The 16378-nt window shown below is 26.9% G+C and overlaps 1 protein-coding gene across 4 annotated transcripts in view; it reads right to left on the bottom strand.

Annotated features, from left to right (window-relative positions):
* Positions 1-1080: 1080 nt before the first annotated feature.
* LOC100202575 (uncharacterized) overlaps positions 1081-16378 on the bottom strand; it is a 44024-nt gene continuing 28726 nt past the window's right edge. For all 4 annotated transcript variants that reach the window (XM_065800935.1, XM_065800936.1, XM_065800938.1 and 1 more), the window contains 4 exons: positions 7165-8255; positions 2419-2571; positions 1849-2073; positions 1081-1717 (listed from right to left, as the gene is read on the bottom strand). In XM_065800935.1, coding sequence (XP_065657007.1) covers positions 1494-1717; positions 1849-2073; positions 2419-2571; positions 7165-8255 — 1693 coding nt within the window. In that variant the 3' untranslated portion in view covers positions 1081-1493. The remainder of the gene's footprint in view (positions 1718-1848; positions 2074-2418; positions 2572-7164; positions 8256-16378) is intronic.

Below are 16378 nucleotides of genomic sequence, written 5' to 3'. Positions count from 1 at the left end.
AAACGTCAAAAAAATGTTTAAAAAACGCACCGTTCCCACTGGGATGTAATAATGATGGTGTTACTTATAACCTATCGATTGATATTTCTTATAATCTGTCTAGTGATGATCTAATCTATCAAGTAATGATAATACATATACCCTTCTTTTTTTAGCTTTTGTTTGTATATTTCATAAACATTTTTTATTTATGTTATTTTTTTTAACCACCTACTTTTTCATATTTATGTATTTTTTTGTTTTTGTTTTTTTGTTATTCACCTCCTCAAGGTCGAGAAGGCCACTATAGATAAGGAGGCTACTTAATAGTGGTTATAACCCTCTCTCAACTCTATAACTCCGAAATACGAACCTTGAGGAACAAGGCCGTTGCGCGGAGAAACAAGTTGAGCGCGGTACTACCAGGGACGTGGTGGGGATCGAACTCGGAACCTCTCGCTTATGAAGCGAGCGCTTTACCACTACCGCATATATATATATATATATATATATATATATATATATATATATATATAATATATATATAGTCTTTTTTTTTTGTAGTTGTTAAGTTGCTCCCATATGTCTTCACGTTACAGAGCTCCGCAGATCAACACACCCTCCTATCCCTTTTCCATTGTCAATTATTCCTATTTATTGACATCTCTATATATCTGATATATCTATCTATTCATTGACATCATTTAAAGATGGCCTTTTAGATGGCAGTAAGATAAAAACTTTTAGTTTAGTTTAGTGGCCACTATGGCAGATTTATGGAAGAAGTTTTTTTATATGATCTTTTTCATCTACAAATAAGTAGGTTATTTCCTAATATCATTGAAGGAAACCAAACTGATTTTAATGATTTGAAATGATTTAGAAAATATTTTCATTTAACTTTAAAATAGTTATTTATATCATTGTGTTTTATGTAGTATTATGTTTGATTTTTTCTTATTTTAAATGATAATGCAGAACATTCTTATAAACTTGATAAAGACATAACTTTTGGAAACGAAGAAGACAGCCAAGAAAATTAACTGGTTTTTTGCTGTTCATTGTATAAAACTTAAAACAACAGATAAAAAAAAGTTTGTGTTAAAACTTTGTGTAAACCACACAGACTTATTGTTTAGTACTTTTTTAACGTTAAATACAATTTAAAAAAATTATCTAATATAGTCAGAATAAATGCACTTTTATCTCATGCAATAAATAATACAAACTTTAATAATAACACAATTATAATAATAGTCTCTGAAAAAAATAAACACGTCAAATATTTATATTTAAATAATGTAGAAACTAAAATATGTCTTGGTATAAATTTTTTAAAACTAAATACAATTTATAAAAAAAAATAAACATTTAATAACAAAAGTATCTTTATTTGTTGTCATTTCCAGGCTTGCAGCACATCATCTAGTGGCCATTTTTAATATTAGATACAATGCATACAAAAAATAAATTTTTCAGTTTAAAAAATAATAATCAATCATAAAAAAATAATTTTATTTGCTGTCATCTCCTGGCTTGCAGCACATCATTTCATCGCATGCACTGTCTAATGAACATAAAACCATGCATTGGCCGCGTCTATCAACTTCATTATCTTGTTTTTCAAATTCAATTTGAACAGTTGTAGAGTGTATTCCTTCATTATGGAAAAACTCTTTAATTTTTAGAGATGTCTCTTCATAGTCATGTGGTGTAGCAAATTTTACGTGAACTGAAGCTATAATCAAAAATTTAAAACAGAACTTATAAAGGTCAATACAAGAAGTTTATAATAAAATAATTTCTAAATACTTTAAAGTATGTAGCGGTTGAAGCTTGTGGCTTTAATAAACCACCTTTTACACATACCAATAATTTTGTCGCCAGCAAGTTGCCATACGTGCAGCTCATGAACATTACGTATCTGCGGTATTTTTTTTAACAAACGTTTTTTCATGCTTTTTACTTGAATATGATTGGGTACTGAGTTCATTAAAATTTTAGAAGTATTAACAAGTAATGGTATAGAGGTTTTTAGAATTATCATGACCATTATAATTGACATTGTTGGATCGACATACAACGTCCACGTCCCTAAATATAAAATATTTGATCAGGATAACGATATAGAAAACATGTGAGCATAACAGGGTAGCCATAGAGCAGCTCAGAAAATTTTTTAAAAATGAAATGAGTAATATGCAAGCACAACTAGTAACCAATTACCAGCAGATTATATCAAATTTTACTAATTTTGGTTAAGAGATTTTATTTTATTTTTTGATATGGCTTTTTGATACAACGTATCAAATGTAAACTTGCAATACTTACTTTTGGATACAACAAAAGTAAACTTGTAACTATTAAAGAATGATTAAAATGCATAAAATTAGTTAATAACATTAAAAAAAGTTGCTTAAATTTCTAAAGAAGTCCTACCTGTTGCATATACTATAATTAGGGCGCTAGTCATGACAATTACACTACCTAAGGCATCCCCAAGAATATGCAGGTAGACAGCATGAATGTTTAATTGACCAGCAGATTGTGTTTTTGATTCTTGCTTTTCGCAGTTCAAATCAATGGATGAATCTAAAATCAATGAATGAATCTAGATTAATAAAAGCAATTGAAAACAAACCAATTACAGATTTACAAATACCGCAAAAAAATAAAACATTTACAACATATTTTGTAAATGTTTTATTTTTATTGTTTAACAATAAATATTATTACGGTTAAACAATCAATTACTACATTTTCTTAACTGTCATTTAAAAACAAGGAATCCTAAATTTATTTGCATTAACATTTTCCACCTACTTCATTAATTTTTAACTTAAGGTAAGGAAAAAAACAAAAACTATAATTTATACATAAATTATGTATAAAAAATAATTAAGCTACTAATGTTTCTTTTTTCTGCCTATACTATCTCATGTTGTATCTTATGTTTTTTTTTTTGGTTTTTGTTAATTCACCTCCCCAAAGCCGAGAAGGCCACTACAGTCAAGGAGACTACCATTAATATAATACAACCCTTCTCAATTCTATAACTCCAAAACATGTACCTTGACAAACAAGGCCGCTGCACGGAGAAACAAGATGAATGCTGCACTACAAGGGATGTGGTGGGGATAAAACTCAGAACTTCTTGCTTATGAGGCAAGCATTTCACCAATACACCAATATCGTATTTATTTATTTTTTTATCCGTTTTATATAGATTAAAACACCAAACTTATTAAATAAAGAAAAAGTGCTTTCGATGTTTTATTTGGAAGTTTGTTTTAATTTGAATCTGTTAAACATAATATTATAACAATATAACTTGCAATTGCAATTACAGTTTTTTTTAAATAACTTAGAATCATATTTTTAATTAAAATAAGGTAATAAATTTTTTTAAAATTCATAAAAAAATAAGAAAACTAAAATAAGATTCAAAATATTAATAAAGTAAAAAGTAAAAAACAAAAAAATTATTAGAAAATATTTTTATGCCAGTCACGTAAATGAAAAATTAACTTAAAAATTTAATCTTTTAAACCAAAATTAAGACTCTTTTAAAGAAGCACTAAATAAAATCTTTTACTAATGTCAACAAAAGCAAGTCACATTCAACCTGTGTTAACAGCTTCAGCTACGTAAAATAGGGTGGGTCAAAAAACAACATTTTTTAAAAATATGTACCTTAATTTGTTCTATATGATAAAGCAACACTGGATTAAAAAGTTTTTTGAATAAAAAAATATTTTAGGGGTGCCTCAAGACCTCAAATGTAGCGAAATTATATAAAAACTTATAACCAAAAAACTTTGTAAAAATTTATTTTTAGTCAAAAAATGTTTTACCAATATTGCAAATATGGCAAGAGGTGGCATTAAACCTCAGACCTTATATGATTTTTTTTTTCTTTTTCTTTTTCTTCTCTACATCAAACATTTTCATGCCGATGTTATAAAAAGCCACAAACATATTTAACTTTAATAAAATCAAAGTTTTGTAAAATGAAACTAGTAGATTAAAACCTCATCAAAACAAAAGTCACCATCGGTAAAATCAAAACCATGTTGCCAGGTACAGTTTAATGGAATTAATCAAATACTGTATTAAAAATATTTTTTTTAGGTTATTTATACATCCATTTGGTCTATTTTCTCCAACACTTATGGTGTGAAAACTTCATTAGTATAACATTAAAATTATTTAAAACCACAGCATACATTTGGTTCTGTTTCTCTTATATTTAAAGATTTATTGTAATTTTTTGTGTTTATGCTAACAAAAAAGATAATAAACCTAAACTGTGATTCACAAATATATAATATCATGTGTATTAAAAAAAAATTCAGTTGGTAAGTATAATAAAAAAAGAAAATATACTATCTTAGATTACAATCATAACATGCGAATTCAAATTGAAGTCTCCAATTTAGAAAAAGACCTGGGTGTTATGACATCTACTGATGGAAAATACAGCCAACATATCAATTATTGTGCCAACAGAGCTAACAGAACACTAGGTTTAATTAAACACACTTTTGAATTCTACACCATCTCAATTGCTAAAATATCGTATAAATCCTTTGTATAAATCCCTTCTCGAATATGCAGCACCAATCTGGAATGCATCAAGAAATACAATATACTAGCTCTAGAAAAAGTTCAAAAAAGAGCAACTCAAACAAGAAGGTTCACTCACGAATATAAAAGTTTAACATTACATCGTTAGAAATTCGTAGGTTAAGAGGAGATCGGGAGCTTCAAAATTGTTCACGGTTTAATACAAGTTAGATGATCTACATCAAAAATAATAATAAAACCTAAAGAGCTAATGGAACAATCTGCATACAAAAGAAATCCCATTCAAGTCAAAAAAGAATTTACTCAACTAACTAGTTACAAAAATACAACAGTTGTAATTTTGTAATTAATAAATAAAGTCACCGGCTAATAAAGTGTAATTTTTGTTATAAATTATTTTAATTGTTAATTTGTTAAATTTCAGCAATAAATATTTATTATTATTATTATTATTATTATTATTATTAATATTACTATTATTATTATAATATTAAAATTATATCAGAATCTACCTTTTTGGTATCAGAATCCGACTTTTTCTTTTTTTTTCTTCCAAAAATTTGTGATTTAATTAAAAAAAAAAAAATACTTTCTGTTAGTATGCTGCGCTAATTAGAGTTTGCAGATAATGCAAAATGGATATTTTGCAGTACCTGAAAAATATCCATTATCCAATTATACTGTTTTCTTACAAAGATTGGCTATATTTTCTGCAAACACTGTGAAATTAAAACATCTAAAACAGATACTTAGAAATCACATACAACATTCTTACTTACACACCAGTTCACAAAAAATAATAATGAATAGTATTATTCACAAAAAAAATTATCTTGAAAATTTAGTTACTGTGTTCTTTCTTATCAGGGCAGTGTTTTGCTATCAGTTATCAGTTAGTGTTTTGCTCTTTGTAAAGTTGAAAATATTACAGACACCAGAAAAATTTATTAACTGCTTTCATAAGAATTTTTTGTTGCTTTTTTTTGGATACTGTTACTTTAGAAAAGATATATCAAAATCCTTAAAGCTACCTAAGAAACTAAACAGATATATAGAGCATTCAAAAACATTTCAAGGACCTATAAAAATATGGGAAATGATTAAACTCATTTAAACAAGCAAAAAAACACTTCTAATTATACTGATTAATAATTCTGAGGAATTTGTTAAGTTCATTAAATAACTTTTATCTATTAATATATATATAATTTTATATTTTTAATATATATATATTTATTAATAAATATATTTTTAAATTTAATTCTCTCCTAACAAGACTGCAAGCAACCACTAATAAGCTGGAAGTTACTGGAAAAAAACAACAATAGAGTTAAAGAGCAAGGAAACAGTTGACAGAAGACAAGAAAAGTTGTATGAGTCAAGAAAATATGAAGATGTAAGAGAATTCTAAAGGATTGAAATACAAGGAAAAAAACCAGACTCTAAAAGCATGATATAAAAGTTTTTAGAGCATGCAGGGACAGATACAGTAAATAGATGCAACTTTGCTGAATAACGAGTCAAACGAGAATAGTTTTGGTTGATGGAAATAGAGATGATAGCTCTTTTGAGTAGCAACCTTAGCAGATGCTAACTTTGCGATGGATATATGGTTTCCATGAGAGGTCAGTAGTGAATGATAATCCAATAAGACATAAAGAAGTGGACTCAGTTAGATGGTTGTCTTCATTATTATATAGGAATGTTAACAGTATTGGAATAGTTGTTTGCTGTAAATAATTGAGTTTTGTTGGAGTTAAAATTCACAAGCTACTGCAAGCCCCACGTTGTTACAAAAGTGAGATCAGATTAAATATTAGTGCAAAGTAAATAAGAATTTTATAACATTTTGTCAATGTTTTTTTCTTCTTTTTCAGCCTGTTTTTTATATTATATTAATTATACAACATAAAACTCTTTTGTAACTAATTTTATTTATAAACAGCAAAATATGTACTAAAAAAAAGGTGATGTTTCAATGCAATTAGCCAAAAAAGCTCAAGTTTGAATGCTGAAGATGATATAAAATCAGGTACTTTCGATATATAATATATATAGTATACATATTAACAAATAGATGCTTTAAATATATTATACATCAAAAATGAAATATTACAAAACTAAGCCTTAACAACTTAAAACCTTTATTTCTTGTCCCTATAATGATATATACCTTTAATTTAATTTGATTTATATATCTGCCTTGCACTGTTAGCCTCTACATCTTGATTTATATGTCTGGCACTTTTAGCCTCTACAACTTAAATGACAGGTTCTATTATTATTTTTTTTTTTGTTATTCACCTCCTCAAGGCCGAGAAGGCCACTACAGATGAAGAGGCTACTTAATAGTGGTTATAACCCTCTCTCAACTCTATAACTCCGAAACACGAACCTTGAGGAACAAGGCCGCTGCGCGGAGAAACAAGTTGAGCGCGGTACTACCAGGGACGTGGTGGGGATCGAACTCGGAACCTCTCGCTTTATAAAGCGAGCACTTTACCACTACACCACTACCGCATTTAATTAGTGATAACTAATAACTCTTAAACAACCATTTGTAATACCTTTAAAAATTAATGTAATAAAGCCACTTACCATCATTTTTCTCTTCATTTAAAAGATTTTTTTTTTCTTCCCATTTGTGTGTATTTTTTTCATCATCATCTATGCAAAGATGTTTCCATGAATCTTGAGTATCTGAATGCTTTGCTATGTCACCACCATGCGAATGTCCATTGTCACCATTGTGTGAATGTCCATTATTCCCACCATGTAAATGTCCATTGTCACCAGTGTGTGAATGTTTGTTGTTACCACCATGTGAATGTTCACCATTCATATTTTCAGCTTCATGAGAATGCCCATTATCCCCGCCATGAGAATGGTTTTTTTCCCCATCGTGGAAATGGGTATTGGCATCACTGTGAGAATGACCATTGTTGCTACTACAAGAAATTTCATTGTTACTTCGGTAAGATATTTTACCAGGTGAATTTGTGTGAATATGTATATGCTTTGATAGTTCCTTATTAATAGTTTTTTTATCATCATTTGAATGACTTGACAATTTTTTATTTGAGTTTTTATTATTTTTACTTTCGTGTGAATGAGAATGAGATTTTGACTCTTTTCCGTGACTGTGCTCATCATTTTCATTTCCATGAGAATGGGAATGTGAAACTCCTCCATGAGAATGGCCATGCCCTGTTTGATAAAATAAAAACATCCCAAATAGATTCACAATGAGCCCAGCTGCTCCTACCCAAAACACTAAAATTGGATTTTCAATTGGCTCAACAATAACAAGTCTTTTTATTGCTTCAATAAAAATTGAAAAACATAAAGCAACTAAAAATACAGCATTCACAAGTGCCCCTAGCACTTCTGCGCGTGCATACCCATATGTATATTTATCCTTAGGTGCTTGTTTTGAAGAGTACTTTAACGCTAACCAAGCAACAATTAAAGATACAACATCTGAGAGCATGTGGAATGCTTCAGCTATTAATGCCATTGAGTTTGTTATATAACCAACAACAATTTCAATAAGAAAAAAAGTCGTTAGAAGAAACGTCATTGTGGTAAATGAAAATTTCCTTGACATAAAACATGGAACTTTATCTTGCAGTTTTTCCAAACAACCCATCTTGATTTTTTTATCAAAGAAAACTTGGAAAGGCTGAAACCTAGGTAATATAAATTAATTAAAAAATTTAAAACTTATAATAATAAAGGGGGAAATAAGGGGGGGGGGATGTCAGAGCAGAAATGTTTATTCATTAAAAAATTGGCTTTTTATACTTGTTAGATATGCTTGTAACGTTAATGTTACAAGAATGTATACATAACAAGCAATTAAGTTAATTGGAACATAAAAAAATTCTTTAGTCAAGCATTTTCTTTGGGTTTTCACTCCAGCTATCTATTTATTCATTAACAACTTTATTCATTCAACAGAAAACTCGATCAACAAAGAGCTATAAAAAATATTTTATATTTTCTTACTGTAATAGAATTTAAGAACAGTTACAACAATTAAAGATTCTACAGTAAAATTGTTTATAAAATTACAATTTTTTTTTATCAGAGCTCTTAACTGTGCTTTTTTTTTGTTGTTGTTTTGCTCAAATTGAGACAAGTTTATATAATTTATTTAATAATTATAATTAATATATAAAATATATAATTCATTACATAATATAAAAATTACTATGCAACAACTTAGTGCATAATAATTTCATATTATATATATGAGTTTGAGTAAAATAAAAAAAAGCAATTCAAAAAGAACTACTTTTTCAAATGTATTTTTTAAAATGCTAATATTATAAACTGAATTTTAAATAATAGCTTTAATAGGAGGATATGACATTGACTAAGAAAAAGATTAATGACAGAATATTATCAATTTATTTTATTCATGGCATTTACATAAAAAAAACTGATTTTTTATTTAAGAAACCAATCAGTTTGTCCAATCTAATTGAAAACATTAGCATTTCAACTGTTTTTTTTTATTTGTATATTTTTAACTTTTTTTTTGCTATAACCATTCTAAAAAAATGACGACTTATGCATTTTTCATCTTATATACAACGATAATAATTTTCTTTTATAAACAACTTTGTGAACTTGATCATATTGTCATTAATGTTATAGTGATATTACATGGTATTTCACAACAAGGATTTTAGGAAAAAATATCTCTCTGCACTGAATATTGTGTTTGAAAAGAAAAATTTCTTCTTTTTAAAAATTTTATAATAACTTTGTATTATAATTATGTAAAATTTATATTCACATTTATAATACTAAAATTCTACTTTACTAAAAACAAAGCAATTATTGTAGAATAAAATAACTTATATTATTAAGTCCGCAAGTTGTTAACCATTTGTATAGTTAAAAAATAACCTCAAGCACTACAAAAAAAAACTGTTATGCATAAAAAAAAAAACAATCCTATTTTGTAAGCAAAAAAAGTTGTTAGGAAAAGAACTTTTAATATTTCTAAAAAATATTTAAAAATAGAGAAAAAAAATGAAAGTGGTTTATATTTATGAAAAATTATACTTTAGCGAGAGCCATAAACTGCTCGTGTAAATCACTTTTCATATATATATATATATACATACAGTATGTATATATATATATATATATATATATATATATATATATATATATATATATATATATATATATATATATATACTGTATGTATATATATATATATATACATACATGTAAATCACGTATGTATATATATATATATATATATATATACATACATACATATATATATATATATATATATATATATATATATATATATATATATATATATATATATATATATATGCATGTAGTTTATACAGAAATACCTAAAATAAATATTTATTATTCGTTATTATCCAATTTATGGCAACAAATTAAATTTTCAAAATCTTCTCCTGCAAAATGTTATAAATGCACTTATTATAAATTGACCAATGACCACAGATTTCAATGAAATATATTTCTATGAATATGATTTCTATGGGGACTTTCCACATAATAGTATGCCTTGGAGAAGTTAAATAAATATTTTGTTTAGAGTTTAAAGTTTTATTTACACTATTTTGATCACTTCATTTTCATTTTCATATTTTTTCACTTTATTTGACTAAATGTTGAACAGTTGGAACATTAAATCTTGCTTTACTTGATTTTCATATTTTACAAATTCAACAACATTAGCTCCAAAATTAGCTGCATTAGTGATTTTGTAAAATAGACAATACTTTGTAGATTTTAAGTCAATAAATTTGGCGTAATGTATGCAAAAAAAGATACGGTAAAAAATTTTTTAAATTGATCTCGCCTGGTTATGCAATAATTACTTATTCATATGATACTCAGTAAAAACTCCAGTGCTCTAAAAAAATATCTTGAGGCCTTTCAAAATTTTCAAAAAGTGATCTATTTAAGACCTGTTTTTTTTTTAAATACTTTTTTATAATAATTTTTTTCAATCAAAACTTTATTGAAGTGCATATATTTCATATTTTTAGAATAAAAAATTTGATTACATGTCTTAATTATACTTTATTATTCCCATGTATATTTTCATTTAAAATATGCAGTAAAAAAAAAAATGTTTGAACATAAATTATCAAACAGATTACATAGCAAAAAAAATGTTGGTATAAAAACAAAAGTATTTAAAAAAAATGTAATATATTCATTTAATGTTAAAAAGAATTGTACACATTTTCTATAATAATATTTAAACTAAGCTTTATAATACAAAAATATAGTGTTATATTTTATCAGTGCTTAATTAAGAATATCTTTTGTGTTATTAAAATACTTTAAAACCTAATTTACATATAAGAATAATAATTTTGACACAATTTTAGGAAAAGTCATCAATATATTAATTTTAAAAATATTAACTATTTATTAAATGCTAAAAACTCTACAACACTTGACTTCAATTGTTTAGGATGGTCTAAGTGGTTTTGTTATCTTTTATACATCTTTTTAAAATCACGATAACCAGATTTACCTACTTGATCTGAGTAAACTCCAAGTCAATGATCAGTATTAGTACTTTTTAAAAATGGTACAATACGGTTTACTGCAAAATGAACTTTCCAGGATACACTTCAAGTACCTTTTTTTAAAGTAGTTAATAATATATTTCATTAAAGCAGTATAAGATGTTATAAACTATATAATAGCAGATTCAATACCAACATTTACTTTTTTCTCTGAACACTCGCTTCATCGCTTAAAACTTCCTCAAATATTTAGGTATTGGAAATAAATCATGTTTTACTCGATCAGCAGAATAACAAGTAAGAACATTTAATTTATCAAAAAGTCTAGACTATTGTTACCATCAAATGCTGTGGTAATCTCTAAAGAATGGTGTTTTGTTGTATATCTTTTTTTTGTTGTCGTATATCTTTTTTTTTTTTGTTGTATATCTTTTTTAGAATTTTGTAATAAGTTTGAGCTTTTTTAAAAAATATAAGTTTTTATAAGTTAGCTTTTTATTATATTGACAAACGTTAAAGTTTATATATTGATATCAAAAACTGTGTTGTATTTTGTACTCATATCTTAAAAATTTACTTGGTAAATGTTTAAGATATGATCTTTTTTTACATTTTCTATGCACATGCTGAATTTCAAGAACTCATTATGACTAGTACATACTCTATTTTGACCCAAACTTTTGGAACTTAAACTTTGTTTTTTTCACTTCAGTTAGAGAAAGGGGGCTATAAGAATTTGTCTAAAGTTTTGAATATCTGTTTGTGTTAATGTAAAGGCTGCACAAAAATGCAACTTTCACTTTCATCAATGCAAATATTCATTATTAGCAATTTCCTAATATAATTTGTGCACTCTTATTCTACAAATGTACACATTTTTCAGAAAAAGAAGAAAAAAAACAAAGAATAATGAAAGAAAAGATTGCTGCCCTATGCCAAACTATCAGTCGATGTAGCAGCACTCCTACCGGCAACAGGCTATAAGATAGTGAATATATGTACTGAAGCCTCAGCAACTACCTCTTTTAGTATGATACCATCAGTGTGCATCTTACTAAAAGAGTTAGATGCACACTGATCAACTCTGAATATGATGAACACTGATGAACATTTTTATTTTTAGCTAAGATTAGAAAAATATGAAGAAAGGAAAGAATTATTAGAAATAAAAATCAATTAAAGGTTCTTTTTCAGCTGAATTCAAACAGTACTAAGGAGGTATGATTTTTCTGTTGTATTTTTCATATTTACCTGGGATTTTTATTTGTTTTGGTTTTGGAACTCTTAGGAAAATAGTAGAAACTTTTTTATGGATATATTATATTGATATTTTTAAAATATGAGGATGTTCACTATGCTACTGTTACCTAACCTAACTACTAACCTAACTGTTAACAATTTGTGTTTAATTTTATTGTTGTGCTTTTTATTTAGAATTGATAAAATTTTAATTACTGTTGATAACTTAGCTTTACAGTTCATTTGTTATGGAAGGTATGAAGTTTTTTTACACTAACATATAGACTTTTTTATTTTTATTTTCTAGTCACAACATTATCCACTTGTTAAGTAATTCTTTTTTTTTAATTAATTCTGATTCACTCCATTATAAAGTTGGGAGTTACTAGAAAAAAAAGAATAGAGTTATAAGTAAGGAAACGGTTGACAGAAGACTTAAAAAGTTGAAGGTTGTATGAGTCAGGAAAACATGAAGATGGGAGAGAGTTCCAAAGGGTTGAAGTGTGGGAGAAAAAACTAGATGAATAAAAGTTTTTGGAGCATGCAAGGACAGGCACAGTAAAATAATGAGACTTTGATAAATGAAGTCAAGCAAGAATTTTGGTTGATGGAACAAAAGATAAAAGCTCCTTTGAGCAACGACCATGATAGTATTTGTAGAAAAAAGAAAGAGATGCAACTTTACGACAATGAGAAAGAGGCTCAAGCTTAGCAAATAGACCGGGTCCAACTACGTTTACAATACATTTTTGGACCTTGTCTTGAAGAGAAAGAGCATCATTAAAAAAACAAGCCCAAATATGACAACAGTATTCCATACAGGGACGAATAAGAGATTTATAGAGGTAGAGAATGGAATCAGGAGAGAGTAAATGGCAAGCATGATAAAAAGAACCAACCTTAGCAGATGCTAATTTAGCAATCGATTGTATATATGGTTTCCATGAGCGGTCAGTAGTAAATGATAATTCAAGAAGACGTAAAGAAGAGGACTCAGTGAGAGGTTTGCCATTCGACAATATAGGAATGTCAACAGTACTGCGATAGTTGTTTGCTGTAAATAACTGAGTTTTGTTGGAGTTAAAATTTACAAGCCACTGTGAGCCCCAATCAGTTACAGAAGTGAGATCAAATTCAAGATCAGCTGACTGTTTTAAGTGATTAAAAAGACTTTTAGTCAAGACAGGAGTATAAAGTTGAGTCATCTGCAAAAAGAGCTACTTTAGATGTAAGGTTGTTGGGAAGATCATTAATGTAGGTAAGAAACAAAATAGGGCCAAAGATAGAACCTGGTGGTACCCCATAAGTTACTAGAAATAAAGAAGAGTGTTGGCCTTTGAGGATGACTTTAATAAAGCAGTTAGAAAGAAACAATTTGATAATCTCAAAAACTTTCCCAAATACACCAGATACAAGTATTTATATAAATCATAAGTTTTTTAGGTATTATATCCCAACAAAAATGTCACCTGTATTTCAAGGAGCATTCAAAAAACATTTAGTTGATACTTCCTGTTTCACAGGAAGATGTGCGATTGCACGTCATTATATGACCAGGCAAATCACATTTTGCTTTGACGATTTGACCATGGCTATTTTAAAAAACCCTGAATAAAAATATTCTGAATCATACCTTAGGTGAAATAAACTACATCTAAACTTCTTAACAAACTTTTTTACATTAGCGAAATGCTTTTAAATAAAGTAACAATTTACTGATAATTATTTTTTTTAAAGTATTATTGACAGTTGTATATAATTTTTTTAATTTATCTCATATAAACTAATGACTTTCATAAATAAACAATGACTTTCTAAGACAAGGAAAGTCTTTTTAACGCATTGTTATATAAGAATCATTGAAGTTAAAAAGATAAATAAATTCTTTTAAAAAGATAAAAAAATTTCGTTGAAAATAAAAGACAAATGGTTTTGCAATATTATATAATAATAAACTGTTTTTTTTTGTGGTTAATATGTATTTTTTATGATAAATATTAATATTTTGAAACAAATTTAACTAAAAAAATAGAGTACAAATATTAAAACATAGAAATGGTTTTTTAATGCATAATTATTTACTAGTTTACATTTACATGGAAACTGATATTTTTAAATTAGTAAAAAAAAAACACTGTAATATAAATTAAGTGTGTGTATTTTTTAAACAACCATTAAAAAATTAATAAAGTTAAAAAATTATTCCAAATGTGATTAAAAACATGATTTAAATAAATTAAGCATTCAGTTTGTTGAGTTTTGTTTAAGTTGTGGTAGTTTTTTTTATTTCATTTTACATTAGGTTTTTTTTTCTTTTTTAAAGTAAAGTTTTTTTAGCTAAGTTCAAACCTCAAAATTTTTATACCCAAATAAATTTATACTCATCTTATACTCAAATGAGTAATTTTTTTAGCACATTTTTAAATTTTGAAAACATGTTAGAAGCTGTGGTCAAATTGTCAAAACAAAATATCTTTTGCGTTGTCATATAATTGCGTGCAATTGCACATCTTCCCGTGAAAGACTGATACTTTAACATTACCTTCTGAATCAAACGTTAAGTTTAGGAATCACCATATACTTTTTGTATTAGCCAAGGAGTGATATTGACATAATCACAAATAATGTCTACAGCATTGTGAATATAGCAAAAGAATGGAATCACAACTATAAAAGATAACATTTTTTTAAAAAATAACATAGACCAGTGTTTACAACGGTACAGTCATTACAGCCTATTTTGTTTACACAGGGTATGCTATAAATTTCATAGCGTAGTATTGTTTATTTATTCTGATGATCTTACATCTGAAGATATATTCAGTTATAAGATTATCAGAATATAATAATATATGATCCCTGATAGTAGCAAGACTTTATATTCCACAAGCCATATTTATGTCTTACAAAGTACTTAAGAGAAAAACCCAAAAGAAAATAATATTTAAAAAAGATTGTCAGTTTTGTCTAGTTCTTCTAGAGAATACCAAAATAAGATAATGTTAGACAAAGCTAAATTAAAGAGCATGCCATATAAATAACAATTCTTTTTAATTAAAAAAAAAAAAAGCTTTAAGAGCAGAATTTTGAGATTTACAAACATGTTACTATATTAGTTTTATTTCTAATATTATAATGACAAGAAAGGCAATAAAAATTAAAAAAAGAGCAAAGTTGAGACAAGTAATGCTCAAACATAATACTCTAAACAAGAAAATAAAATTGTGATTGCTAGATGAGAAAATGATTTGACACAAATGGAGAAGGGTAATTCTATAACTTTAGTTGCATCAGGAGATAACAAGACTTATTCATTACAAACTAGAATGATAATTTAAATTATGTTATTGTCCCACAAGTAACATTTCAATTCTATTGGAAAAAATTGCACATTATTTTAGTGTTGAGTTTTTGTTTGAAGAAACAGTCTGTTAGCTTGGCAATATACCAGACTAGCAAACAGCAGACCTAAACATCTGTAATAAAAACTTTACTCTTGGGTTTGCTGAATGGTGTTAAAACAAACACCTTATTGACCATGCAAGATCACATTAACAGTGTTAAAAAGAAAAAAAAAAATTTCGGTTGGAGAGGGTTCAAACACCATTTTCATGGAAAAAATAGATATTTGAATTCCACTTGTAATTCGCCAAAATATATTTTTCTATTAATACTTATCATTATAAACAACAACAATTTCAATATTTTTTTAAAGACTTTTTTTTTTAAGGCAGAGTGAAAGTAGGGGGTGAAGTGAAGGGGAGACAGGACAGAGCAGGGTGGCACACAGCCTCTTCACTGAGTCAATGCGCCACTAATTGTTTGTTTTAAAAAATTAAAATGTAATAATTATTTTTTTATCCTAGATTGACTTTAAGATAATAAAAAAAATAGAATAATAAAAGCATACAATATTTGTAGAAATGAATTCTTTGTAAATACGAGTGTGTTTACTCACTTTAATTACAGAACATAAACTTCTCATATTTATTAATGATCTGGAAGCAAATTACATTTACTTCTGGCAT

The sequence above is a fragment of the Hydra vulgaris genome, chromosome 07, assembly GCF_038396675.1.
Source record: "Hydra vulgaris chromosome 07, alternate assembly HydraT2T_AEP".
Lineage (NCBI taxonomy): Eukaryota > Metazoa > Cnidaria > Hydrozoa > Anthoathecata > Hydridae > Hydra > Hydra vulgaris.
The sequence above is the reverse complement of the archived record's forward strand: the minus strand, read 5'-3'. Positions and strand labels throughout refer to the sequence as shown.